General features: G+C 52.1%; 2 protein-coding genes across 3 annotated transcripts in view; both read left to right on the plus strand.

The window, feature by feature from the left end:
• The window catches only part of Spns3 (sphingolipid transporter 3 (putative)), a 54316-nt gene extending 49470 nt beyond the window's left edge, over positions 1-4846 (plus strand). The window contains exons 10-12 of the mRNA XM_038327552.1: positions 3303-3401; positions 3521-3692; positions 4539-4846. Of these exons, the coding sequence (XP_038183480.1) occupies positions 3303-3401; positions 3521-3692; positions 4539-4627 (360 nt within the window). The 3' untranslated portion in view covers positions 4628-4846. The remainder of the gene's footprint in view (positions 1-3302; positions 3402-3520; positions 3693-4538) is intronic.
• An 8324-nt stretch (positions 4847-13170) lies between these two features.
• The window catches only part of Spns2 (sphingolipid transporter 2), a 37375-nt gene continuing 22727 nt past the window's right edge, over positions 13171-27818 (plus strand). Inside the window, exon 1 of one of the 2 annotated variants that reach the window (XM_038326249.1) lies at positions 13171-13552. In XM_038326249.1, the coding sequence (XP_038182177.1) occupies positions 13186-13552 (367 nt within the window). In that variant the 5' untranslated portion in view covers positions 13171-13185. The remainder of the gene's footprint in view (positions 13553-27818) is intronic. The other variant, XM_038326248.1, reaches the window with a different exon arrangement.

Below are 27818 nucleotides of genomic sequence, written 5' to 3' on the forward strand. Positions count from 1 at the left end.
TCTTTTGGGTGTTCTGAGAGTATTGTAGTGGGAGATATTCAGATGGACAGTTCTCAGTAGAGAGAGAACCAAGAGGGTCTAACAGGAAAACAGGGTAGAGAGACTGTGAGTTCCTGGGGGGCTGGAGTCTGAGGATGGGTGAGGGGGGAGAGGCTGGAGAGGAGAACTCGGCCAGGGGCATTCCAGCGATTCTGTTTTTCAGACGCACCCCTGCCACTCGCTAGCTGAGAGATCTTGGCCAACTCATGTGACCTCTCTGTGCCTCAAATGTATAATCTGTGCTCAAATGTATAATAGCTGGAGAAGTGGTTCTTATCCATTGTGCCTCAGGCTGTAAGGAAGCAACGAGCTAAAACCTGTACCCTGTGTGTTCCTGAAGAGGTGGCATCCATCTCCAGCAGTCCTGCCTTAGGACACTGCTCTCTCCTCAAGGAGAACCCAGGCTCCTTTTAGATGAGAGGCCTCAAGGGCTGCCTGCTCCAATGACTCTCACTCTTCATTCCGCCCCAGACAAGCTTGGAGGAGCTTGTCACTGACCCTGGGCCTCAGCACCTGATCAGGTGGGTGGAGAGTGGGTACAGGAATTGCATTGCCAGCGGACTTCCCTCAGAGGCCTGACCCAGTCATCTTCAGCACAACTGCTGGTTTGTATAGTCATCTCTTCAGCCTGCATGTTCCTTGCAAATTTCTCATTATCTGTTTGAGTTTACCCAGCCTCAGGGGAGCCCAATCCTACACCCTCCCTATGTATCCTCTCCTGGGTTGGCTGTGTCTTAGCTGATCTTTCCACCGGAAAGACCAAGAAAGTATCTTTCTAAATCTGCTTTAGGAACTTCCAGTTGCCCCACTCAGCCTGGTCCTCAGTGGCTCAACCTTCCTCCCAGCCTTGAGGAGAAGGATGCTCAAGAAGTGACTGTGTCACCCTTCACAAGTGTCTGGTCACAGGGCTGAGTTGGGGAGGACAGAGGCAGGCTGCCAGGGAATCTGTCCTTAGTGATTGTCCCTCCAGCTTTCTGCCAGGCGGTGGCCACCCGCACCACTCTTGCCCTGGGCTATAAAGGGAACTGCTTTTCTAAGGGTGAGCCAAAACACAGGTGTTTCTGTCTCCGAAGCTGGTGAACCTGGAATGCTGGAAACCCCAAAGCCAGTCATTTTCAAAATTGCTCACCCCCAGCTTGCCAGAGGCTGCTGGGCGTGGCCTTTAGAGAGCCACGGACATCCAGAAGAAGCAAGGATGTAGGACCTATGTCTCCCTATACTGAGAAGATAAGGAACTTGTAGGGACCTTACTCCGGGGGTCGAAGCAGCCACAGCCCCACATGAACCTGTGTGAGGACTTGAGGCCTCTGTTTAGGAAGCTTAGCCAGCTCCCCAGAGCTACCAGTGACTAATCACATAATTATGGGGTGAGAAGGAAGTCCTGGGAAGGTACGGAGCTATGGTCAGTTCCTCCTCCAGTGCTGGCAGATCCTGGAGATGGCAAAAGGCCCAGCTTCTCTAACCACCTGGGGAGAAAACCTTGGCCCCAGTGACCCCATACCATCTGACTGCCCACCATGACTCCCACCTCAGCCCTGCCCACCCACAAGCCCCTTTCCAGCAGACCTTTTGTGTCTGTCTGCTGGGGTTCTGGAATCCAGAATCTTATTTTGGGTTCCTACCTTCCAATGTTTCTTTGACCCCTCGCTGTCGCACACTGATTCTCCTGCCCATAGGCAAGACCACTAAGGATACTGTCTTCTTAATTATTTTTGAGACTGTATAGCCCTGGTTAGGCTTAGACCAGACTGGCCTTCAGCTCATAGAGATCCACCTACCTGTGCCTCCTGAGTGTTGGAATTAAAGGTGTGAGCTGCCATGGCCTGCTTCTGTGTTCTTAACCTTACTTTCCACCTTTTAAATGCTGTATAATGACCATATTAACATGGCTGAAATTGCCAGCCTTCCCATCCCCTAACAGCAGAGGGTCAGCAGACCAGTCCCTGGACAGGAAGACCTGCCATCCAGTCTGGGCCCATTATCTCCTGGCTGGGTTGCTCTGGATAATTTAATTACCTGCTCTGTGAAAGTTTTCCCATCTATAAAATTCAGGAAACAATCATATCACCTTCATGGCTTGTTGGAGCTGATATATATATATATATACACACATACATGCAGGAAGCAGTCATTAAATGCTAACTATTGTTGTTGCTATTATTATTATTATTTTCAGATGGGTTCAGATAATAGACGCTGAGGTCTTGGGGACAAGACTCCAGACCAGCATTCTCCTCTGTGGCTGTCATAGTGTGGAGTATCTCTGAGCTGGCGGGATTTCTCCTGAGACCAGGCTTCCAGAATATTCTATTTCTCTTACTTGGTCAGCAGATTTTCGCTAGGTCCCCCTATTCCTTGTGTATTGTGGTACTCCAGGGATACAGGAGAAATTAGGGGCTTTGCTATGAATACAGTATGAGAGAGAAAGAAATGGCCCAAGAAAGGACCCTTCCCACCCTTCCCAGTTCCAGGGAGCACACACTCATTTAACTGTGGTGTGTGTGTGTGTGTGTGTGTGTGTGTGTGAAGTCAGGCCCTCAAAGCTGAGAAGGCTTCACAGAGGAGGTGAATAAGGGTAAGTCCTAAGTGATAAATAGTACTTCCCTAGTAGGTGCAGTGAGGGAAGGCCTGACAGGCAGAAGGCACACATACCCAGAGCATTCCGCCAGCAGGACAGATGTTCTTGTGAGCTTCTGAATCTCAGCTGAATGACACTAAGCATAGCTCTCAAGGTGGGTACTATCATTATCCCATTTAGAGAGGAGACAGGAAAAGCCGAAGTGACTTGCTCGAAGACGCACAGCTAATGGGTAGGGACTGGGAGTGGACCCCAGACTGTCTGACTCCAAAAGTCACATTCTTGACGTCCTCACCTTCTTGCATGGAGCTGTGTGAGCCTCCCTGGCACCACTGCCCCACACTGGTCGCACCTGCCTGCACTGATATCTGGAGCTCCGAGCTGAGCTACTGCTCTACCACTGTGGTCACAGCCAGACAGGCCCAGCTCAAGTATAAACTCTGTGTCTCTATTCAGTGCTATGCTCTTTGCCCCTACTATCCCTGTCCTGAGGAGGCCTCCCAGGGCCCCCAGGGGCCTGAGTCTTGGAATCAGGCTCAGTCTTGGAAGTCAGTGATCCCTCCCATCCGTCCTCTGACCTGTCTGGCCTGCCACTCTCTGGGAATCTGGGAACAGAAGGATGGGGTGAGGGGTGCTCTTTCTTCCCTTGCTGGAGGCTTACCTCTGGGGCTCCTGTGTTTTGCAGTCGGTAGTGGTGCCCAGGTGCAGGGGCACAGCAGAGGCGCTGCAGATCACAGTGGCCCACGTCCTGGGAGATGCTGGCAGCCCCTACCTCACTGGACTTGTAAGGAGTGTCTAAGTGTGTGTGTGTGGTGGGGGGAGGAACATGGGGAGGTGCTGTTCATGCTAAGGTCCTGGGGTCACCTGGGGGGAGCCTCGCAAACACACCTCTCCTCTTGGCAGATCTCCAGCGTCCTGCAGACTGGGCGCCCAAACTCCTACCTGCAGCGCTTCCTCAGTCTGCAACACAGTTTCCTGTGCTGTGCCTTTGCCATCGTGCTGGGTGGTGGCTGCTTCCTCCTGACTGCACTGCACCTGGAAAGAGACCAGGCCCAGGCCAGGCAGTCTGGCAAAGGTACTCCCACTCTTCGTGCCCTTCTGGACTTGGAACACTGGCAACTACCTATGTTTCTGGACAGCTCATTCCAGATAATTTATTACGTCCCTGCCATGTGCCAGGCAAGGTAGCAGATGCCGGAGAGAGACAGAATTAGGCCAAGTCTGAGCCCTCACGGAGCTAATGCTCTAGTGGCAAGAGACAGGCCAGAAATGGAAAAACTGAGAGAGAAATGTTTGCTGTAAGTGCCATAGAGACAACAGACAGGGAAAGGGATTGACAAGGACAGATGGTGGGGTACAGGTGACATTGGAGTGAAAGAGCAAAGAGGAAAAAGGGACGTGAGCCAAGCAGCTATCTGTTGGGAGGGGCTCCAGGAGGCGAGGGCAGCTCGTGCAAAGGTCCTGTGGTGGGGATGTGCTTGAGGTGCTGAGACTGATAAGGTGGTCAGGCAACTGTAGCAGGAGCCAGGGGGACAGTGAGGCAGCAAGAGAGGCAGAGCACAGAGGGAATCCTTCAAAGGACTGTGGCCTTCACTGAGAGTGAGATGGGAGTCCCTGTGGGGTTTGCAGAGGTGGGGTTCCAAGGGCTTGGTCTGCTTTGTGTAGGCAACCCCAGGCCTCCTACATTGAGAACAGAATTCAGAGTGCCAGACTGGGGCAGAGAGGTCACAGAATGCTCTGTACTATGCTGGGAGGAACTAAGCCCATGGGGTGGCAGTGACATGGGAATGGCAGTGAAGGGGTCTGATTTGGGGTTTCTTATGCAAACAGAGCCTCAAGAATTTGTAATAAATTGTTCCCAGGCCTAGTCCCAAAGGTCCTGCCTCCTTTGGGCTGGCTGATCATCTTCTGCCTCCCACAGGAACTCTGGACGGCGAGGACATAGTCAGCAGGAACCCTGAGAGTCAAGGCCTGCTCTCCAGCACCAGCACCCCAGCAGAGGAGTCCTGAGTCCATCTTGCAGTGAGCAGGCTTTATCCTACCCACATCCTCCTGGTGGCCCCACCCATCTTGGCTATGATTCAGGGACCCCAGCTAAGCTATACTTGCCACTTGTTCAGTCCCTGCTAGAGAGCTGCCAGGGCCCAGGAGCTGGCTAGATTGAGTTGTCACTACCCTTCAGGGAGGCTGGGCCCTGTGTCTGCACCCAGCAGGGAGGCCAGGCCCTTATTAAAGCATGACCAGTGCAAAGCCCTGGGATTTCAGGGCTTCGTAGACCCATCTTGTTATTTATAGCCTCGTGAAGCCTCTGCGGGAAGTGGGGGGGGGTGGGCAGTGAGCAGGCCAGGCCAAGGATTCATGGTGGCCTCTACAATGGGGACCCTGAGGAAGTTGCTCGGCTTTGTTGTCTCCACCATGCGCACCTCACTCTGACTCAGATTCTTCTGTTCGCAAAGGCCCGGGGGACAGGGGTGCCTCTCTGTGAGCGTTCATCCTCTCAACAGGAGGTGGTCTTGGAGTTAGGTTCCCTGTGCCTGCTGGTATGGGGATGTGACCCCACTCAAGCCTGTGCAAATTACAGAGGCAGCTGCCTCTGAGCTGCATGCAGAGAGGCTCACATGACTGTTCACACATACTCCTGGAAGTAGCCCTCCTTCTCTCCAGCCTGTCTTTGACCCCAGCATCTCCATGGGGAGGGCTGGCTCTGTGGGACCCATGCTTGGCACTGGGTTCTAAGCAGCTGGGCTCAGTGGGCCCTGCAGGAGATCAACAGCTTCCAGGCGGGCAGCAGCAGGGAGGCATGTTCTTTCCGCCTATGACCCCAGCTTCTGTCCCCTCCCCCGGAACCCAGCCAGGCAATCACTCACTCACTCATTGCCACTTCTGCTGTGCCAGGCTGTGCCTGCCTCCCAGCATCTGTGGGCAGAGCAGTGGCCCAGCATTCAGCACTGTTCCTTGCCCTTACATTCTTATCCTGCCTCTTAAGGCTTCTCCTTGTTCCTTCTTAGCTGTGACAGGCTCCTGGAGCTAGGTTCACTAGCTCAGCCTACACACACTCCCGGGTTTAGCCCTCCTCGGGAGCAGGCATCTCTAGGACAAAAGCTCCCATTCCCTGAGTCGGCATCATCACTGAAGTGAAACAACCACCCCGAAACTCCAAGGAAAGGGACTGGTGTGGAGAGCTTGACTACCTGAGAAGGAGGCAGCCGCGCTGCTCTCAGTACTCACGGTACAGAAGATCAGGGCCACATCCCGCCTCTCAGCTGCAAACTCCATGGCTCTATTTGAGATGCACCAAATGCAGATTTCTAGCTCCCATGGGACTCCCACAGGCTAGTTCCAGGGTCAGAACCCAGCAGCCATGCTGTCTTGAAACTCAGCTTCGCAGACAATGGGCAGAGTCCAGTGGCTGGGGAGGGAGACCAGAAACAGCGCTCATGCTAAGTCTACAAACACTGATGGTTATCACTAGGTCCCATCGAGGTGTGGGGCAATAAATCAGACTCCAGTCTGCCCTTGGACCTCGGGAGACATACTTCCTATGACAAAAGGGTCACATGGCTCAGAAACCTTCTAGAGGTGACTTTGGAACTGGTAAGGACAAGAGATGTGGAGGAAAGGAACCCTAGGCAGGGGGAACAGAACTAGGATAGAGGCCATGGGACAGGAAACACACTGTGAGACATGGAAGGGTGTAGAGGGGCCAGAGAGGAGGCGTGCTCGCCACTGGTGGGAAAAGGTGGCAGGATTGGCTGGTGGGACTAGGGGCCTCAGTGCAGAGCACTGTGGCTCTCATCCCTAGTCTTGGACGGGGGAAGGTCACATCTTCCAGTGCATTCGGAAGCTTGAGTTCCCAGGATGCATTGAGACTCAATGCTCAGCCAGAGATTAACAGGATATTATTTTCTAAATGAGCTTGAGGAGTGCCAGAGGTTTGGGACTGAGGGACCCTGGGAGGACAAAGCCACACCTCATCTACAGTCAATCTAGGCCCCAGCTTCCCTCAGGTCCTACCTCTCCCTGTTGGGGACTAGTCCCAGCAGATGAGAACACAGGTGCAAGCCCTGTGAGAGGCCCCCAGAGCCTCACTACAAAGGGTAGCATAGTAAACAGAATACATCTTTATCGCCTGAAGGATGCTGTTGGGTAATCCTGGTTATTGACACTCTGGACTTGTTTGCTGGGAATGTCAACAGCAGTGAAAATGCTATTCAGCAAGACAAGTCCCCAAGCCCAACCCTGCTCACTTCACGTGTTAATGACTCAGCTTCCAGGAGACATCCTGGCAGGAAGATGTGTCTGCCTATGTCGATGCATGTGCCCATGTGGCCAGCTTGCTCTCTAGGGAGGTGTCTTTCAGTTTGGAGGATGGAGCATGCATTTAGGTTCCTGCACCTCGACCTGGCTTGTTCCCCTGCAACTAGTCATTGGCCTGTCTGACCCACTCCTAAGTAGGTGACTTCCTGCTGTGTCTGGGTAGTGAGGTAGCTGTGTGTGAGGTAGCTGAGCTCACCAAGGTTCTATCAAAGAGTCCAACAAGAAGCACTGGTACTTGTTGAAGCCATAATTTACCCCATTGCCAAGAAGATGGGTTTGCACTAGCTCCTACAGCATTTGGGTTATAGAGCTGCATGTAACTGGGCCGAACTGATGACCTTGAGGAGGCAAAGGACTCATCAGCAGTGTAGGAAGAGCTCATGGAATTGATAGCAAGGTTGAAGAATCAGAGATTTTACCTCTTCTTTTAATTTTTCAGAGCTCCAGACATTTTTCCCTACTCTTTTCCTACTTACTCAAGATTTAATGCCCTAGGCATAAAAGATCAGTTGGGTTAGCTTGGATCCTCTGCCTGTGTCTTGATTCATAGCTCCATTAAGACCAGGAAGCCATGAAAGCTGCTAGGAAGAGGAATGAATTAATTCTGATCATCAAAACCAAATGGCCAGGGGTGTGGTTCAGTGATGGTGCTTTCCTAGCTGGCCCCAAGTTTGATTGCCAACACCAAAACAATAAAATTTTTTAAAAAGACTCCTCCCCTTCCTCAAAAAAGTGACAGCATCTACTGCAATAATTTGGGGCAGGTCACTGGCCTCTCCACAGGGTGAGGAAGAGGCTCCACTCAATGTCCTTCCAGAGACTCTTTTGTTTCTGATGGTCTCAGGCCATGACCAAAGGTGACTGAAACATCTATAATGTAGAAAGTGTTAAAAATGTCCAAATGAGTCATGTATAGTGATGCACACGCCTTTATTCCAGCACTGGGCAACCAGAGGCAGGTAGAGGTCTAAGTAGAGCCATCTTAGTCCATAGAGTGAGTTCCAGGACAGCCAAGGCTACACAGAAAAACCCTGTCTTGAGAAAAAAAATGTTCAAATGATGGAACACGAACTTCTGTATGAGCAGGGATTCAGAGCCATCTGTTCTGAGCAGGAGAGAGGCAGAGATGACATGTTCAGAGTAAAACTCACGTGGCAGGCCCCAAACAAGGGGATGGGGAGACTCCAGTGAGTCTCCAGTGTGGCAACAGCAGGAGCAGAGTGGGGATGCCTTCTCCCCAGCTAGGGTGGTGACCTGCAGGAAAGCTGCTCCAAGGATGGAGGGAGGTGTCATTAGGGAGAAAAATGCCTTCTCCACAGGCAGCAGGATTGAAATCTGGCTGGTTTCTGAGTCACCCAGAGCAACAGATATACAATGCAAATCAACACATATTTCCTGCACCTGCTAAATGTCATTTGCTCATTCAATCAACAAACATTCTCTAAGCACCTCCTCTGCAATGGATGGTAAAGATGAATCAGACAGGGCATGAGCCCTTGAGGCTCATGTCTTTTGGGGGTGGAGTGGTGGTGGAATCAAACAAACATAATCAGAATAATGAGTTTGGTATGACGGAGGAATATACATGTCACAAAATAGCCCTGAGGAGGAAATGATTGGTCACCCAGGTGGGTCAGGGAAGGCTTCCATGAGAAAGTCAAGCCTGTACTGGACTTGTGAAGGACAGCTACAGAAACTAGCCTGGAAGGCCTTGTAGGCAGAGCCCAACTAAAGGGTCAGGGGAGGTGGGGGCGTGAGCATGTGGCGCTCTCCGTGGTCCTGAACCATCGTTGCTTTAGCAGGGTTTTCTGGCGAAGGGCAGATAGGGACTACAAACAAATGAGCTAATTTTTGCCACTTGCCAGGCTTCAGGAAGTATCTGGATGTCAATCCTGGGAGTTCCATGTCATCAGAAGGACTTCTCAGATCCTTTGCCTTGAGACAGTGTGCTGGAGATATGTAGGAGGCTCTGAAGTCAGAAACACATGGGTCAGGAAGTGTTGTGAAGCCACAGAGAGATCTATGGAGAGGTTTTGTTCCAGGCAGTGATCAGGTCATGGGTATGGTTTGAAAACTTATTATCAATAACTGGGTGGAAAAGCCTGGAGGCGGATGTGGGATCAGGGAGTCTAAGCAAGACATCTGAGGTATATCAGTGGGCAGCCTGGAACACTGAAAGTGAGACTCAACAGGCTATAGCTAAATAAGGGGTTCACATAAGACAGTCACAAATGGCCTGTAGGGTTTCTCCTTGGTGTCATTGTGGGTCAGGAGTTATGATGCTATGGTAAGAAGCAGGTTTGAGGGAATGATGGTGAGTTCCATTTGGGATATGCTGAGCTTAAGGTGTTTGTGGGATTGCGAGGAGGAGGTATGGGAGATTGTATGTGAAGTTAAAACTTGGCCATAGGGACTGTCTAGAGGTGAAGGTCAGGGTATTGTAAATAAATGCATGATCACTGAGAGCCCATGTGTAAGTGAAGGCTGCTCAAAGAGTGTGCCAAGTGAGGAGAAGCTACCACAGCCTGATCCAGGGAAATGCTACCACGTGGGCACAGCAGAGGTGAGAGGGACTGACCTCCATTTGGATCATCAGCCTTGCTGGAGCTCATTGTACGTTCTCACAGAATGGTCTGTAGAGTCACAGTCTTACAAAGGTTCTGTGGAAATACGGTAGCTTCTCCCTGCCTCTGTGAGACTCATAATGTCCATGCTCATTGTCTTGGTTTGAGTTTCTATTACTGCGATAAAAATAAAAAAAAAATCATGGCCAAAGGCAACACTACACTCCATCACTGAAAGAAGTCAGGGCAGGAATTCAAGGCAGAAACCTTAAGGCAGGAACTGAAGAACCATGGAGAAACACTTCTTACTGGTTTGTTCTTTACGGTTTGATCAACTTGCTTTCTAATAGCAACCAGGACCACCTGACCAGGGATAGCACCACCCATGGTGGACTGGGCTCCCTCACATCAGTTATTAATCAAGAAAATGCACTAAGGCTTACTCGCATACCAACCTAGTGGGGGCAGTGTATCAGTTGAGGTTCCCTCTTCCAAAATGACTGTAGTCTGTGTTAAGTCACAGCATACCCATAGCAAAGGATCTAAGAGGTTGCTCAACAAGAAAATGTCTGTTTTCCCCACCACTTCCCAAATACAGTTATCCTTGGATTAACCGCACTAATGTTCTGTGCCTCACCTGTTTTGGAATTTGTTGAGACAAGCTCTCACTGAGTAGATCACACTGGCCTGGAACTTGTGAGCCTCTAGACTCAGTTTCCCAGGTTCTGGGATTACAGGTGTGTGCTATCTCATGTGTGGTAGTTACAATCTAGACCTCATGAATGGACACCAGAAGGTCCTGGAGCCATTGCTGAATTCAGTTTCCCATCATGCCCAGAAGAAAAGTCTTGCAGAAGCTGCGGGCAGAGTGTGGGGAATCAGGAATTAGGAGGTAGTCATACCTTGAATGGATTGCTTCTTTCCCAGTTTCCTCGCCACAGGGATAGAAATGATAACCCACAGGTCTGATGTACATGGTGGCTCATATCTTTAATCTAGCACTTGGGAGGCAGAAACAGGCAGACCTCTGTGAGTTTGAGGCCAGCCTGGTTTACATAGTGAGTACCAGGACAGCCACGACCCCATATCAATACCCCTGCTTCTGCCACAAACAAACAATACCCTGCATGCCCCCTGACCTATGGTCCTAGGATGCTGCCAGCCAGGAGTTCTCACAAAGCCCTCATCTACTCACAACCACATAGCCAGAAAGGGCATTGTTGTTTCTGTCACCCTGCCCATAGATAGGAACCCTTATCTTATACAGGATTAACCCCAGAAACTGCCTTTAAGTTAGGAGCATCATAGTAGGAATAGATGGCTTGTTTGGTGGCAAACAAGTTTTCCCTCTGCTCTAATATGAAGGACTTAAAGTCCACCCTCTTTCCCTGCTCTAGAATTCAACCAGGGGTGGGGAAAAAGGGCAATGAAGCAAAGACCAAAACTTGCCTCCCTGGGCAGGGCTATGAAAGGGTAGGAAACGCAGTATGGTAGAGTGTAAAGCCATCTCTGAATCTCCTTCACAGGTCCGTAGCTCTCAGCATTCACAGCAGACACTGCCCTTTAGCTAGCACCGTCTCGCATTCTAGTGATCATTGTGGGAGTTCCAGTCTAGCCCCATGGAGGTTCTGGGTCTGTGCTTGTCTGCTAATCACCTGTTATCCCTGGCCACCCAGTGAAATTCCCCTTGACTGACGTTTTGGGCCCGAATTCAGCCAGCAGGAAAGAGGCAGCAGGCAACTCTCCGAATGAAATCTGTTTTCCGAACCTTCCCGTCACAGCCATTCATACTCAACACAGTGAAGCATAATTTAGTCACTTCACAGAACTGAAAAGACACCTTGAAGGCGCCAAGAAACACCAGCTTGGGGATTAACTTTGCTCGCTGAGACAGTGGAGTGTGTGTGTGTGTGTGTGTGTGTGTGTGTGTGTGTGTGTGCCCGTGCGCGTGCGCCTCATGCTTTGTCATCCATTGGCTATGCCATGACTCACTGTGGCCGACACCTTCACAAGATGTTCCTGTTGTGGATGTGGGCTCTGGAGCAGCGTGGAAGCTCCCAGCCTAGATGATGATTTCAGAGCCTTGGATAAGTACCAACCAGACCATTGACTAGGTGTCTGTTTATGATGGGTCACTTCGGTGACCTGGAATCACAGACAGAAACCACTAGATTTCTAAGGGTATGAATTAATTCTTACTCATTCTCTCTCTCCCTCTCTCTCTGTCTCTGCCTTTCTCTCTCATTTGAACCAAGAGGTTAACATATACTAAAAAGAATATGATATGCTGGGTTTTAATTTCTTTCTTTTTAAATATTTATTCAGAGACCTGTTGGCCTAGACTCAAAGGTCTGGAACCCCGGAGTTGGACTTAAACTCACAGAGATCCACCTGCCTCTGCCTCCCAAATGGTGGAATTATAAGAGTACATGGACAGTACAGATTTTGTTTTTAATTAAAACCTCAAAGAGATGAATGGGAGAGTTTCAGGGGAGCTCGTCAGACCCAGTCCCATCTGGGTTAGAGTGGTGAGGGCGTTCTGTGCACAGAAGCTCTCAGTTATCCTCCAGAGTGGACAAAACCACTCCCAACCCAGTCTCTAGACTGTCTGACTGTCACCTTGCCACCTTCCCCCAGTTAGAAACAGAGACCCAGAAAGACAGTAGAGGTCTCGTCCAGAATTAAGCCATACACCAGAGCGGATTTGGGCTAGGATCCAGCCTTCCAACTTCCACTAAGGGCTTTGGAGAAATGGTACCCTCGGGTAGGAGGCTTTTCCTCCTCCATCTCTTCTCTTCCCCCTGGTATTTTAGACTCAGGTTCCCGAATGCTGGGGTTACAGGTGTGGGGCACCATGCCTGGCTTTGGGGAGGCCCTCCTGATTTTCTAATCCGAGACCTGGCTCTCACGAGCTTCACTTTGGGGTTAGGGATATGGTCAGGGTGCACACACAAGAGTGGGTCCAGGGTAGGTTGTGGCCTGGAGATGCTTCACTGGAGAAGAAAGCAATGAACCTTTCATGAGGTCTGCATCTTGGGTCCACCAGTTATGTTTCTTAGGTAGTCCTACCTAAACTGACTGAATCAAGGTAACTATTGAAGAGTCACAAGCTCTCCAACAGGTGCCCCTGTTTCCCCCATCTAAGACCTTTTTCTTCAAATGAAATGCTTAGTTCGTGCTGTGGGCCTCCCTCAGTCTCAGCCAGGGGTCCTCTCCCTCCGCAGCGACAGGTGGAAGTTGAGTAGGGTCTGGGGCAACCGACTTCCCTCACCTAAATCCTGATCAGTGCCGCAGTTGCCCGCAATCCCCCCTGATCCCCGCAGGTTCCGCGGCCGCACCGCTCCTGCGTGACTTGCGCCCCCGTCAGGCGGGTGGGGCTCTGTGGCCAGGCTCCCCCGCACCCCCCGAGGCAGCACGTGCGGGGCGGGGCTGTGGCCCGAGCCCGGAGGTGATTGGGCACGAGCCTGGTGGGCGGGGCCGGGCGCAGCTGTCAGAGCTGCCGCGGCCGCGCGTCTGACTGAACAGTAGCAGCGCCGCAGCCGGGGCTGGAGCCCGAGTGCAGAAGCCGACGGGCCGGGCCGGGATGGTGCAGCGGCTCCGCGGCGCGTGCACGCATTGAGCGGGCCCGGGCTGGGCCTCGCTTCCCCCGCGCCCCCCGCGCCCCCCGCCGCCCCGGCCCCGGCCGGCATGATGTGCCTGGAATGCGCCTCGGCGGCGGGCGGCGCGGAGGAGGAGGAGGCGGACGCCGAGCGGAGGCGCCGGCGCCGGGGGGCGCAGCTAGGGACTGGCAGTAGCGCTTGCTGCGGGACGCGGGGCGCGGGGGGCGCTGGAGTCGTGTCCGCCGATGAAGAGGTGCAGACGTTGTCCGGCAGCGTGAGGCGGGTCCCGTCCGGACTCCCCAGCATCCCCAGCACCCCGGGCTGCGCAGCCGCTGCCAAGGGCCCCGGTGCGCCGCAGCCCAAACCCGCCAGCCTGGGCCGAGGGCGGGGGGCAGCCGCTGCCATCCTGAGCTTGGGTAACGTGCTCAACTATCTGGACAGGTACACCGTGGCAGGTGAGCAAGTGCCCCATCCAGCCCGAGGACTAGGGCCCTTCCACCCCAGATGCCCTAGGGAGCTTTTGATTGCCACCCTTCTAGATCCAAGCCCTCTGGGGAGTCCCTAAGGACACTATCTATGTTCAAAAAATGCTCTTGTGCTCCACGGGTCCAATCTAGTGCACCCCATGCTCCCCGTGCCAGGGGTTGGAAGAGTTCCCACCCCTGGAGCAGCCAGTGAGTCCTCGCCGGCCCTTGACGGCCCATCCGTTGTCCTCCCGGAGTCTCCTTTGCGTCCCTCTTGCCTTCTCGCCTGTGCGCCCCCTCCCTCCGCAGCCTTAGGTTCCCGGGCCTCTCCTCCTCTTCCCCTAGCTCAGGCCGTCTGTGCGTGCACCGCCCGTCTGTTCCTTCCTTCCTCGGCCGCCGCCACCCCCACCCCCGGCATGCGTGCGGCCAGTGTGTGCGCCCCTTGCGGGTGTGCGCCAGGCAGTCCGAGTGTGTGCGCGCGTGGCGGCGCAAGATATGTGTGTGTGAGCTTGTAAACGCGTGGCTGACAAAGGCTTGGGCCTGCGGGGAGCCGAGGGAGGGGCGGGGCGGGTCCGTGCCGCCTGGGGACCCAGGATGCGGTTTGCAGCTGGCTCTGGCTGAAGGCCTGCAGACGCCTCCTTCTGCTCCATGGCGCTTGGGGCCTGAGGCAGGGCATAAGCCTGGGGGAGCGCACGGGGTGGGGGGGTCTAAAGAGATGCCTTATGTTCCTTGCGCATCTCTGGGAATCAACCTCACATTTGGGACTGAAGTGGATACAACTGGGTTTTTATCCTGAAAGTGCTTGATGTGTGACCTTGGGCCAGTTTCAGCTTGTGTTTAGGTCTGTTTCCGTTTGTGAATTGATTGATCCTGGGCTTAGGATGAATGTGGTTCTGGGATTCTATTCTGTTGGCTTTTCTCCCTGTCTTCTTAGGGATCAAGAGGTAGGGACTTGTCCTAAAGCTGGCCCTGCTTGAGGATAATGCAGCCTCGAAAAGAAAAGAATCTGACCAGGTTGGCCTCGGGGCTCCCTGTGGAGGAGAAGGCTTCTGGGAACCTAACATTCTAGCCTAGAATCTAATGGGGGCAGGGAGAGGGAACGGGAGGAAAAAGAGGATGAATGGGGTATTTTGCGTGATACTAAAGAACACATAGGTATGATCTGGAAAAGAGAGCCCTGGCATAAACCACATGTCACCTGGGTACCTGGGTGCTCTTCTTCCGGCCTCAGTCTTCTGTGTTGAAAAGCTTTGTGTAAAGTGAAAGAAAAGAACTCTAACCAGAGAGCAGAAACTGCTCTTCCTCCACTCTTGCTTGTACACCCACCCACCCTTGGCTCTCTGTCCCTCCACGAGGGTGAACTTGAAGTAGATGTCAGTAGCATCAGTTTTTGGGTCAGGTTGTCCCAAGAGACTGTTCCCTTGCTCTGGTGAGCAAGAGCATGACATACCCTCAAATGTGCCAACCTACCACACATGCGATGTCCTGCCTGGGACTCAAGATCTTAGGTGCCACCATGTGAAGACAAGTCAGAGAACATTGGGTGCCTTCACTTAGCAAAACAGGCTCTGCCCAGCTGGGGGAACCCAGGCCTATAGACAGGCCTGTCCAAGATGGCCCAGGGGATGATCAGCAAAGCACGTGTTAGACCGGCTCAGCCTGGTCTGGACAGAGAGGTCACTTCTCTCTCTCTTAGGTAGGAAACACTGGTGTGGCTTTTAGTGTTGTCAAGCTTTTCAACTTATTGTATTCTGTCCCGAGACCACCCCTTCTGAGCTTTCGAGAGGAACATGCCAGGGGCAGAGAGGGAAGATAGGATCAGGGAATTGGTGGTGGGGATTATCTACCTCCACCAATACTTGGGTCAGAGTGGGAGAACGAGATAGCAGATTTCTGGTGAACCAATTAGGGGGGCAGAACGGCAGGGAAGGCCTGGAAAGCTCTAGACACACACCAGCCTGAGCTGTGCATCCCTCAGTGTCCTGCTTAGGGTGTGAGCCTGTGCACTACCCCCATCCCACCCCAACACAGCATACATCATTTCCTCTCCGGATAAGCCTGCCTCCCTGTCTTTATGATGGCCTTCCCTCCCCCTGCCCCCGAGTTCAGTTTTTAGGAATATTTACAATCTCTATGGCGACTATTGTGGCTTTCAGGGTCTTGTGCCAGAACCTGAGTCCACCTGTTGCCTACTGGCCTGCTGGGATGGAGGCAGACATACAGGCACTCTGCTGTGTGGGCACTTTTGATGTTTGTGCCCACTTGGCCCCTAAGAACCTCACAGTCTGGCCCCAGCAACCTCATCAAAGCATGGGGAGTTCCTGCTTTTCTTTATATCTCTCCTGTACAGTTCTGTTTTCTCATCGCAATAGCCAGTTCTGCCCAGAGGAGTATAATGCCAGCTAAACAGGAATGCCAAAATGTCTGGTCTTCAGACAAAAACGAAACAGGTGCAATTAGTGCATTTTATTTGCATGTTTGCACATGTGGGTACATGTTCCTGTGGGTGCATATATGAATGTGGGTGAGTGTGGAAGCCCGAAATCAGCCTCGGATATGAGTCCTCAAAAGCTGTCCCCTCTGTTTCTTGAGACAGGGTCTCTCATTGGCCTGGAGCTTGCTGCTTAGGCTAGTCTGGGAGCTAGTGAGCTCTATGGAGTCACCTGTCTCTTCCTCCCCAGTGCTGTGATTACAAGCACATACAAGCACAATTGCATGTTGTTGAGTGCGGTTTTCAAAAAACTGTTTATTTTATGTGAGCGGGTGTAGAGGTCAGAGGACAATTAACAGGAATTATTGTCTCCTTCCACCATGTGTTCTGGGAACTGGACTCAGGTCATCGGTCTTGACAGCAAAAGCCCTTATTCTCTAGTGATCTCAGTGGTCGGAGACCCAGCTTCTCGCCCACCCACACCCCCACACCATGGGTCTAAGGACAGGTCCTTATGCTTCAAGTCTTCATGAATCAAGCACTTTGCCAGACCAAGCTATATCCCCAGCCCTAACTAATAACTTCATCCAACAGATTTGTTATGTTATTCTGGGATATTTTGCATTCTTTTCATAGTGTCTTCCAAATCATTGGACGATTTGGATTTACCGCCAGAGCCTGGATCACACTTACAGTGGCTGGGGTCATAGGAGGAGACAGTGCAGGGTTAGAATCTTTGCCACCAGAGTTTGTTTCTAGCTGTATCTGTTTGCCAGCTTGCTAGTTGTGTGACCTTGCAGCCATGTTCAGAGCCTTCTGTGGGCCAAACACTCCCTCAACCTCAAGTGGTATGAAGTGAATGAGAATGTACCCACAGCACCTGGGTAGAGGCCAGATACCTGGGAAGGCTTCACAAAATGTCAGCTGTCTGCACTTTCATGCAGAGGCCCAAGCTGTGCCCCTAACCAGTATGTCCTTCCTCGTTCTCTCTGTGGGTGACAGTCCCATTCAGGCTGTCCTTTGGGATACCTTTGTGAGAACCCCTCCCTTTTGCACCAGGGTTGGTCTCTGTCCTGGGAACTCCAGTGGTTTCCTTCTGCTTCTGTGCTAGCATTCCCAGCGCCACCCAGTGATCCAGGTAATTATGGGCTCTCCTCCCCATGGGAACCCCCTGAGGGCATCCAACCTAAGACTTGGGAAGGAGGGCTGGGCCCCCGTTCTCTGCTCCTACAGTACTGCTTCCCTTGGATAACACTGAGCCCAGCAACCTGGTCTAAATTCTTCCCTCCACCTTCTTGTGCAGATAGGGAAAAGGAGAACAGAGATACCTGTGGATTCCAGGCCGGGAAGAAAGTTCCCTTTCTGGCTCTGTGTCCTGGAGCTAGACTGACCTCTACCCCTCTGCTTGTCTTCCAAGGATGGTCATAGTTGGCTCCTGGAAACAGGCCCAACCAAAGAGGGTTGGCCTGGGCTCTAATTGTGGTTGATGAGTGACTGATAACCAACATCCTTCTCCAGCTTCTTTGGAGCACCTGTGCCCTTCCCAAGACCTATTTTCTGTCCCTTTGATCCGGCCTGTGGCACTCTCCCCATCCTGGAGTTGGGTCGTCATTGTAGGAGCTGGTGAGGAGAGACAGAGCCTTGCCCTGGGGGAGTCATTTTCTGCCAAAGAAGCTGAGACCAGTATCCATGGCAACCACTCACTAACACAAGCCCAGAAGGAGTGATGAGCACAGGGACCCCGCCAGGAACACAAGCCTGGCAGGCATGGGGCTTCCCTTGAGCCTCACGGCTGGGTCCTGGGTTGTGGTGCCAGGCTCGGGCTAGCTCTCCTTCAAATTCTTTGTTCCTCTGTCTAGTCAAGTCTGTTCAGGGTGGTTATATAGAGAAACGGAAGCCCAGGGTATCAAGCCACACTGCAGGGTCTGTGGCGCTGTGACCGCCACTCTGGATAGAGATGGTCACCCTAAGGATGAGCGCCACCTTGGGTAGCCCTGTCCTGGTAGTTCACCAAAACATGTCTTCACTGTGGGGAAATCCCCACTAGTGTTCTGGGTGTGGTGACCAGAGCACCCTTCTGTCAGCCATGCCCAGGTGAGCTTCAGAGTCCTGGAATAACAGGTAACTCAAGGCCAGCTGTCCAGCCCCATGCCCCTGCCAACTCCTCAAGAATCTTCCTGTTGCTCCTGCCAGCACCTCTCCCATTGACCTCTCAGAGGAAGTACCCAGGGCCCCTTAGAGCCCTGACTAGGCCTCAGTGTTCTGTCGTATAGTTGGGGCAAGAAGGTTGCAGGAGCTGCGGGTAGCAGTCTGGTCTGAGATGGAGGCTACTGGGGACAGATGGAGCAGTTTGGAGAGGGGAGACCCTCATCCCTTTCCCAGATCCTTCAGCAAGAGGAAGTGGTTTTTGTTTCTGTCTGGGCATAGGGGTCTGAAATCTCAAGGATAGACAGATATAAGAACAAAGGAGGTGAACTGAATACTGGCTTGTCCCCAGGCTCTAGTAGCTCGTGGGCTAAATGTCCTGCTATTTATTGGCTTTGTTAGGCTTCACCATCTTTGCTGTGTGGTTCAAGGTGTCTCTTATTCCAGAATCTATATCCAATGATTTTGTCTTTCTTGCTGTGTCACTCCAAGGGTGTTGTGGGCCCTTGGTCTCAGAAATGCTTGTCTGCTGGTCCTGGCTCTCCCTGGCCCTCCCTCTCCTAGGACCTCCTGTCATGGTCCCAAGGAGCTTCAGTCACTGGCCTCTCTTTCTCCGTGGATCTTGTCAGTGTCTGCCTTTGTTCCAGAAAGTCTCCCTGTTTTCTGGTCGGAGCCAGGTGTCTGACACTTTTTATTTTATTTTTAAGATTTTTAGATATAGTTACTTATGAGGTTTTTTGCCTGCATGCATATCACATGTGTGCCTCAGGCCCTGGTGGGTAAGAAGAGGGGATCAGATCTCCTGGAGCCGGAGTTAGAGATGCTTATGATCATGATGTGGGTACTGGGAACTGAACCCCGGTCCTCTGCAATGCAAGGGCAGCATGTGCTCTCAACCACTAAGCAACCTTGCCAGCAACCCCTCCCTCCTTTTTGAGACAGAATCTTATGCAGCCCAGGCTGGCATTAAACCTGCTTTATAGCTGAGGATAACTTTGAACTCCTGATCCTCTTGCCTCTACCTCCTAAGTGCTGGGATGTACCCCTATCCCCAGTTTATGTGGTCCTAGGGATCAAACCCAGGACTTCAGCATACTAGGCAAGCACTCTGCCAACTCAGCTACATTCTCAGCCCAGCTCTGGGTTTTATTTGTTTAATTTAACATTTTACATTTATTTATCTTGTGTGCACATGTGCCATAGCATGCTTGTGGAAGTCAGAGGACAACTAGTAGGAAGTCTTTCCTTCCACAGTGTGGACGCCAGGGCTTGAATGCAAGTTGTCAGGCTTGGTGTCAGCACCTTCACTGGCTGAGCCATAGCTCGTAGTTTTAAACTGCCTTTATTTGTTTCCATCATGGCACATGTCTCCCTAGCAAGGTCCCTGTCTCCTGACCTCAAGGAGCTGACATATCTGTGATCCCAGCATGCACAGGAGGCTAGCACAGGCTTGGGTAGCAGTTAGATGATCCAGCTCTGCCAACCCCAGAACTTTGGGGTGGGTGGAGCATTGGTTAACTGGACAGGTGGAGGATCTGGCCCATGTGCTTGGGCCTCTATGGCCATGGCTTGTTGGTGGATTTGGCCCTTTTATCCTGGTCAGGGTGCACAATGAGCCTCTGGGTTGGCATTTCCTGGAAGGAAATGAGAGGAAGTGGGGCAAGTCTGTCCTTGCCAGTCTTCAGCCTGGACAATGGGGATCACCTCACCCAGGTGGAGCCACTTCTGAGAGTTCAGGAGGACATTTGGAAGGGCTTTCCTTTTCTCATCTGTGGATAAGGCCGGCCCTGACCTTGTAGTGAGATCCTGTGAAGCGGGTCTGCTCGAAATCCGGTTCTCTCCTGTTGGCTAGGATAGGATGAGGAGGCAAAGATATACTGCCCGAGCTGGGGGTACAAAGAACACAGTCCTGCTCACCTACCTCCCCTCTGTTCTCAACTTAGCAACAGACCTTGGTCAAGTCTCTCTGCACCGATCTGTGTGGTCTCTGTGTCGCTGTTGAGTGAGACTCCCAGGCAAGGATCAGGATTTGGCTGAGTGGGCGGGGGCATGAGGGTGGCTTCTGTCAAGCATGTGAGGACAACTGGTGTGGATGTCGAGGAGGAGATTTGGGTTGACAATACTGTTATGCCCAGATCACAGAATCCCCCAAAACCAACTAGGAGACTGGGTCCTGTATATAAAAGCAAAGAGTCTTTATTCTTATGCAAGTTTGTGAATTTGGACTCCCCATGTCTCCAACATATTGGCCTGATCTGAGAGCTCCAAGATCAGTTGGGTAGGGTTTTTTATAATAGAAAAGCTTAGGGTAAGGGATTTCTAAGGTTCAGGACCCCTGATTGGTGGATGTTTATCTAGGGTGTCCTGGTGGAAAGCAATGGGTGCGTGCTAACAAGTGGTCTATCTACAATGGTTAGGAATTTCCTTTGGAGGGTCTGTTCCTGAATGGTGCCTGGGTGGTCTCAGTCTGTGGTCTTTCTGGAAACCAGGTATTGCCTGAGGGTAAATTACTGAGACTCGGGCCTATTGAGCTTGTAGTGGCTGAGTCCTACAAATACAAGCCAAGGAAAAATCCCAGAGGTTGGAAGCCAACTCAGCCCAGCTCCTGCTTGGTCCCTGGCTGTTGTCCCATGTACCTCTGAGATATGGAGGCAGGAGTGCCCCAGGCTCTGTGGCTACTGGTGCAGGACATGAAGGTTGAGGGTGTGTGGTCTTCAGCCAACACAGCCCAGGCCTCTTATCTCTTCCCTATGTTCTCTGCCCCACTGCCTTGGCCTCCTATCACCTCTGATGGTCATACTGCCACACCTTGAGGGTCAAGATAAGACTGTGGCCACCTTGTCCCTGGGCCCTAGTGATCTGGGGAGTTGCTGGGCCAGACCAGAGCTGTGTGGCTAAGCTGGAAAGGAGTGGCTATGCAGTGCCCCAAAATTGCTTAGGCTAAGTCTGGTTCCAGGAAAGGCAGCCCCAAATGACAGAGTAGAACCGCAGGCCAGTGACTGGTCCCACCCACCCTGGCAGGAGTTTGCTGAGGAGGGGCATCTTCAGGGCTGTTGGAGGTCTGTGGCAGGTCTCTTGAGAAGGAAGAGGTTTTCTCAGGGTGGGGCTGTGGGGGGGGGCAAGACTCCAGGCTGGGGCTCCTTACCAACATGGTCCCAGCCAAAAAAATCACCCTAGACTGTCCTGATATTAATGACTTAGCTTTGCAGAATAGTGTCAGAGATGCAGGCTTCCATATGTGAGTCTAGAACATACCCAATGGAGATGTGGCGGGATGCTAGGCCACTTTTTAAACCAGCAACCGAGGCTCTGAGAAGGGGGCAGAGGAGTTGGTCAGCTTGCTCCTGCAGGACTGGCAGGGCTTGGTCTGAGAGAGTGTGTTCCTGGGCTGGGTCCTCAGGCTGTGGCTTCCTGGCCGTAGCCACCCAGATCCAGGCTCTTGAGCCCCTGTAATTACCAGGGTAGAAGCTGCCAAGCGCTGGATGGGAAATACTCCCACAGGGAGCCAATGCCGAGGCCTTCACACAGGGACCAGGTTTCTGAGAGGGGCTGGTGGGAGGCAATGTGGGGTATCCCTTCAGATCCCCAGAACCTGCTTTTCCAGGTATCCGCCTCATTTCAGAGAAAAGAAAACTGAAAGGACAGTTGTCTGGGCTGGGCCTGCATCCTGCCCCACTAGTCAATGATCAGGGATGACCATATGATATGTCTGGAGTACCTACCATGTGCTAGACTCTGTTCTAAACATTCCAAATGGATTAACATGCTCAAGCCTCCTAACAATCACGGGAAGCAAAATCAAGTCAGAAAGATGCAGACTACCTCAGAGAGGTTAAGTAGCTTGCCTACAGCCACACAGCAGGGAAGGTAGAAAAGCTAGGATTTAAACCAGATGGTCTAGCCCTGCTTCTGAGAATTCAGCTAGGCTGACTGCTGCTTCAGGAGAGGCTAAGGCAGGCGAATGTGGCTTGGGGGACAGGTTTGAGTGCCACATGGAGTGTTCTGGATAACTAAGCAGGGAGAATCCTCAAGGTCACTCTGTCTTGGCCTTGTATCTAGGGCTGCACAAGGCAGGGCACCCAAGGGCAGTGCAGCCTTTTTCTTTTCCTTCTTGGGGGACGAGGGTGCTTGTAGAGCTGACTGGGCTTAAAGGGGTATACCACCACACCCAGCAATGTGTCCTTTTCTTACATTTGGCCTTTTGAGGACTCTGGGGTCAACAGGATGGGATTGGCTGGAGGAGACCTGGTATCCTGGGTCAGGGGCTAGTCTTTTGGGGATACTGACTATGATGGGGACTCACCAGGAACCTCTCTGGCACAGATGGAATATGAGTAGGGCTGGAGGGTGTCCAGCTCTAGGGTCCCCTGAGGGTCACAAGGATCCCAGAGGTGGAAAGGATACTCTGGTGGCTGTGACCTTGGATCTGGACTTTGGAGGATAAAGTGGATCTTAACAAGTAGCACTGGACATCCCTGGAAGGGCACAGGGGTGGTACTGGCTGTGAATGGGCAGTCATGGGGGCTTCTGATTTGCTTGGCCAGTAGCTTCTGGTCAGTGTGCTTATAGATTCTTGGTCCTAGGAAGTCAACCTGGAGCTTGTATGTGCTAGGCAAGTGCTTTATCACTGAACTACAGCCTCAATCCTCGTTTTTTAATCATTTATTTATTTATTTATTTATTTATTTATTTATTTTACAAGGTCTCCCCTGACTGTCCTAGAACTTGATCTAGGCTAACCTCAAACTCATAGAGATCCACCTGCCTCTGCTTCTAGAGTGCTGAGATTAAAAGTGTGTATATTTGTACCTGGCTCTCTTTTTTACTTTTAGTTTAAGACACTGTCTAAGTTTCTGGTAAACTTTTAATCTTCCTGTCCCAGTCTCCCAAGTAAGTGGGCTTACAGGTATATACCACCAGGCCTGGTGAGGAAGGCCATATTGTAAAGCAGGCACCCTCTCCAGGAGTGACTGAAAGTCTTGGGCAGGTTCGGACCAGCCTAGTTCCTCCATTCTGTCCATTTATTCAGGAAAGAAATGGGGGTCCAGGGAAGTGAGTGGTCACAACTAGAGCTTGAGTCTCTGTGTACATGTGTGTACATGCATGTGAGGATGTGCATGCCTAGTCAGGTCAGGTCACAGAAGTCTGGAGTGCTGGACATTGAGGCTTCCTTCAGGCAGCAATGGAGAACTACAGAAGGCTCCGGGCAACCATGGGCAGTGACACCCTCAGAGCTGGATCCGGTGCATGGCGAGCACTCTTCACCTTGCTCTTGTCTGATGTAGTATCACTGAGCCAGAGACTGAGTCAGCAGGTCTCGAGGAAGTTGTGAGTGATTCTGAAGCATGGCCAGAGTTAACACTCCCCAGGCTGCAGCAGTAGCCTCTCGAGTTCAGAGATAGCCTTGAGGGTTCTAGAGCCTCATTCCAGCACCTGGAACCTGGTTGGTGATTACTGATTGCTCGTGAGGTCTCCCTGCAGGAACAGTGAACAGGGGCAAGCAAGGGCTAGAAGCCGGGAAGCTGCTGACGAAGGCTGGGCGGTAAAGAGTGGAGGACACTGGGGCTTGTTCATGGGACTGAGGGTGGCAAGGACTACAGGTGACTCCCACAGTAGCCTGCGTGTTAGCGGTGCTGCTTAGGGATGGAGCTAGCTGACAGCTGTGGAAAGGATGAGAGGAGAGTCTGAGGTAAACCCCTGGGGGTTATTCATCCTAAGTGAGGACACAATTTGGAGGGCAGAACTCTATTTTTGTCTTCTTTTGTTGGGAGGGTCTCATGTAGCCCAGGCTGGCCTTGAACTTGCTATATAGCCAAGGATATTTTGAGCTTCTGATCCTCCTGTCTCTTTACCTCTTGAGTGACGGGATTCGAGCATCATGCAGCACCACACTTCGTGAACGAGGTGTTGGGAAGCAGATTCCAGTCATTGTGTGTGCTGGGCAGGCAGTCTAGCAACTGAGTCACATTCCCAAACCCAAAAGCTGCTGCTGTGAAGGGGTGGGGTGCTGGCCAAGGGGACAGGTTAGGGTGCACCCACAACCAGGACATGGAGTACCAGATGGAGGTGATACCAGGAAGAGGCTGAAAGCTGAGGAACCAGATAGAGGCTGACAGATACAGGATCCTATAAGGAGAAGAGAGCCTCCCCCAGAATTTGTGAGGGGTGTGATATCTGTGAATGGATTTGAGAATTCAGGGGTGCTGCTATTCCAGAGTATGAATCCTTGGGGGTGGAGACCCTTGTGAATGTGGGTTGGGTGACCTCCTGGAGAGGCTGGCCTCTGGCTGGAATAGTGGGAACCCCACCTTGTCCACTCCCTGGCTGGAACTGGTGGGCCAGGGGGCTGACCAGGCTTGGCCTGAGCTGTGGGAAGCTGCTCCTGGGCGTCAGGCCCATCCTGTGACCCAGCGAACCTCAGCCTCCAGGAAAGAGTAAATGTAAGACTGTGGAAAAAAAAAAAAACAAAACTGGGGGGTGGGGTGGAGAGGATGTATGTGCCTGCTCCGGGATGGAGCCTAGAGGAAAATGTGAGCCAGCTGTGAGCTGCTGTGACACAAGCTTCCCATGCCAGTGGCTATCAGGGTCCTGCTCTCCCGCCACCCTGCCTCTCTCCAGGCTGGAAAGAGAGAAAATGACCTAGAAAGGCTCAGAGGGGCCTGACCTCTTTAGATGCAGTCCCTGCTCTGAGAGGTTACTCTGGCCTTACACCCACAGCTTTAGGGCAAGTGGCAGAAGGGATCCCAAAGCTCCTGTGCCCTGGCTTCTAAATTCCCTAGAGTTCCTAGGGACCTTGGATGCCTGTCTGTGTGTAGAGAAATGGAGACATCAGGGAAAGCTTCCTGGAGGCAGAGGCAATGCCAGGCTAGAAAACCACTGGATGGGGAGCAACTAGCTGGAAAGTTGTACAGGTTTTGCTACAAGTTCCTTCCCTGAAAGTGGGCTCTCTTAACTTTAGATCCAGGCCCTTCCTTTGATGGGGGGCAGATAGCCACAGACTCAAGACAGGGTAGAGGGGATGGGGGAATGGGGAGGGCACCAGTTTATTTTCCCACTCCCTCCTGATGCCCATCCTTTATCTACCCAGCACTGAGGCTAGACTGTCCTTGTCATAAGCTCCGGAGTCAACTCCCCATGGTCTGTGCCCTACCCATGGTTACCCATCAATCTACATTCACTCCAACCCCTACTGGCCCTTGGAACCAGCTCTGTGCTGGGCCCTGAGCTAAGGGATAGACATGAAGCAGCAAGAGGCAAGGCAGAGGGCAGCAAGAGAGCCTCTTTACTTTTCACCAAAATCATTGGAATTTTCAAAAGGATTAGCATATTTGGCATGCTGAAGAATTGCCTGCTGGTCGTGTCCCCAGGGAGCCTCAGTGTAGAGGCTGGTCACTGGAGACAAAGTTGGAGAGCTGAGACAGAAGAGGGAGGAGGAGTTGAGGACTGAGTTGATTACCACTGGCCAAGGGGTCAATGAATCAGGCCTATATAGCAAGGCCTCCACAAAAATCCCAAAGGACTGGAGAGTAGGCTGCTGGGAGATTCCTATAGGTGTTCCCTGAGGTGATGCTTTAGGAGATGAGGAGCCCCATGCCCCTCCCCACGTGTCTCAGCACAGACATTGTTCTATGTGTACCCTGAAATCTTTATTATAGATGTGTGTGTGTGTGTTCTCCTGAGTTCTGTGAGCTGTGTTAGCAAATGAATTGAATTCGAAGGGATTGTGGGAAGCCCACAGGACAGCTTGGGGCTTATGATGGGCACCTGCAATGGGGAGCAGCCTTGGGACTAAGTCTTCTCCCTGGGTCGTCTGATGCCTCCTTAGCTGCAGCCGCCATGGCTTGTGTGTTGTTTGGGGTCCCCCCCTGCCTTGACCTGTACTCACAGAAGCTGTCTGTTATGGGACGACACTGACAGAAACAAAGCTTGTTTTTTCTCCTCAGTATATCAAGACCTGGGTTCAAAGCCCACGTCCAGAGCCTGAGGGTCTCTGTGGCAGTGGCTTCCTTCCCCTTAGCCTTGGTTTATTCATGTGCAGAATGGTGGTGGCAACTCAAACACCAGGCGAGTGACTGGATTAGATTTGCAATGAGAACCTCCCAATACCAGAATTTACTAGGAAGCAATTACTAATGACATTAGCTCCCAGTCACAGTGGAGCCTTCAACCTTGTGTGTCTTCTCTATTGAACTAACTCATCCTGGCCCTTCCTTGGGATTGGTGCTAATATCAGGGTGGACCAGGAAATACTGGGCACTGGCTGACTGAGGGTGGCAGAAGGGGGAGAAACAAGGGAAGATTGCTTAGAAGAGAAGGCGTGGAAGCCAATCTTGAAGGAGTGGCAGGGATCAGTGTAACGAGCCAAGGGCCAGGCTGGAGAAGAGGCATTTGGAATGTGGAAGCAGGCATTGGGTAGTTTGAGAGGTGGGGCTCTCATCCAAGAAGCGAGACAGGAGGGCAGGGTTGGCAGAACTGTGAACCTGTTGTCTGTGACCCGAGGAAGGGCTTGTACACTGTGGAGCTACAGGCGACAGTGACCGAGAAAGAGGTCTGACTTAGGACAGGGGCCTGGGAGGTGAGTGTGTACAGTTCCCCAAAGCTGAGCCCATTGGTGCTGCCTCTTGGCCTCTGAGGCTGCTGGTCAGGCCCCGCTGGTTCCACATAGTGACTATGTCCATCTACAGACCTAGCTCCTACTATCCAGCTTTGTGGCAAGGGCATTGCCCCATTAGACCTTGGTTATTAAGTCATTAGCTGGGCCTCACACTGCCTCTTCATTAGCGTAATTATGGAGAATCCTACTCAGCGAATTAGAGGAAGATGTTTTCTCCCGACTCTCAGGCTGCCAGTCACCAGCCAGGCCTGGCCCTACAGCTTGGAAGATCCCTTAGCTTCCCAGAAGGGTCTAAAGAGAGACAATGACATTTGGTGCCCCCACCCCATCTGTCAGACTAGACCCAGACACAGTGCTCAGCAATCTCTGGATCCTTCTTCCATGCTGGTGACTTTGAGCCTATAGCTCAGTCTCCTGTGCCTCAGTTTCTTCACCTGTCCAGTGGGATAACAGTGCGGTCTCACAGGGCTACACAGGGAGTAAACATACAAGGGATTTCACATCCAACACACAAACCGCCAGTCACCAGTCATGCTGTTATTTTCAAAGAAAGCTCCAGGAACTCCCAGTGCAGGCAGCTCTTGAAGGCAGGGTGTCATCTCTTCCTGTCCCTAACCCCTTCTCTGCGGTTGGTGGTCCTTCTGTCTACAGAGATAAGCCTGGTGGGGCCTGGGGCTAGGCTTCTGGGGTACTAACTCTGGAGACTTGAGTAAGAGCTACGGAAGCCATCTGGGGTCTGCAGCCCCAGCACAGCTATGGCTCTGTCTCTCAGCAGTGGATGATTTGTAGGTTTCCTTTAGCCTCTGTTGATAGTCAGAGCAAAGGTGGTAGACTGGGGAACAATCATGGCCTCTAGGACCTGTTTCTCTGAGGCCTGCTTCCTGTGTCTAGGAACTGGAGTCCTGGTCATGAGGGCAGCTGGAGTGTGTGGTATGTGTGTGCATGTGCATGTGTGCGCAAGCACACATACAGGTGCAACACACATGCTTACATACAGGGGCATGAGAGCCTGTGTGAATGTTGCCTTAAGTCACTTTGTCCTTGTTCCTAGCTACTAGTTGTCTCCA

This window comes from Arvicola amphibius, chromosome 4 (genome assembly GCF_903992535.2).
Source record: "Arvicola amphibius chromosome 4, mArvAmp1.2, whole genome shotgun sequence".
Lineage (NCBI taxonomy): Eukaryota > Metazoa > Chordata > Mammalia > Rodentia > Cricetidae > Arvicola > Arvicola amphibius.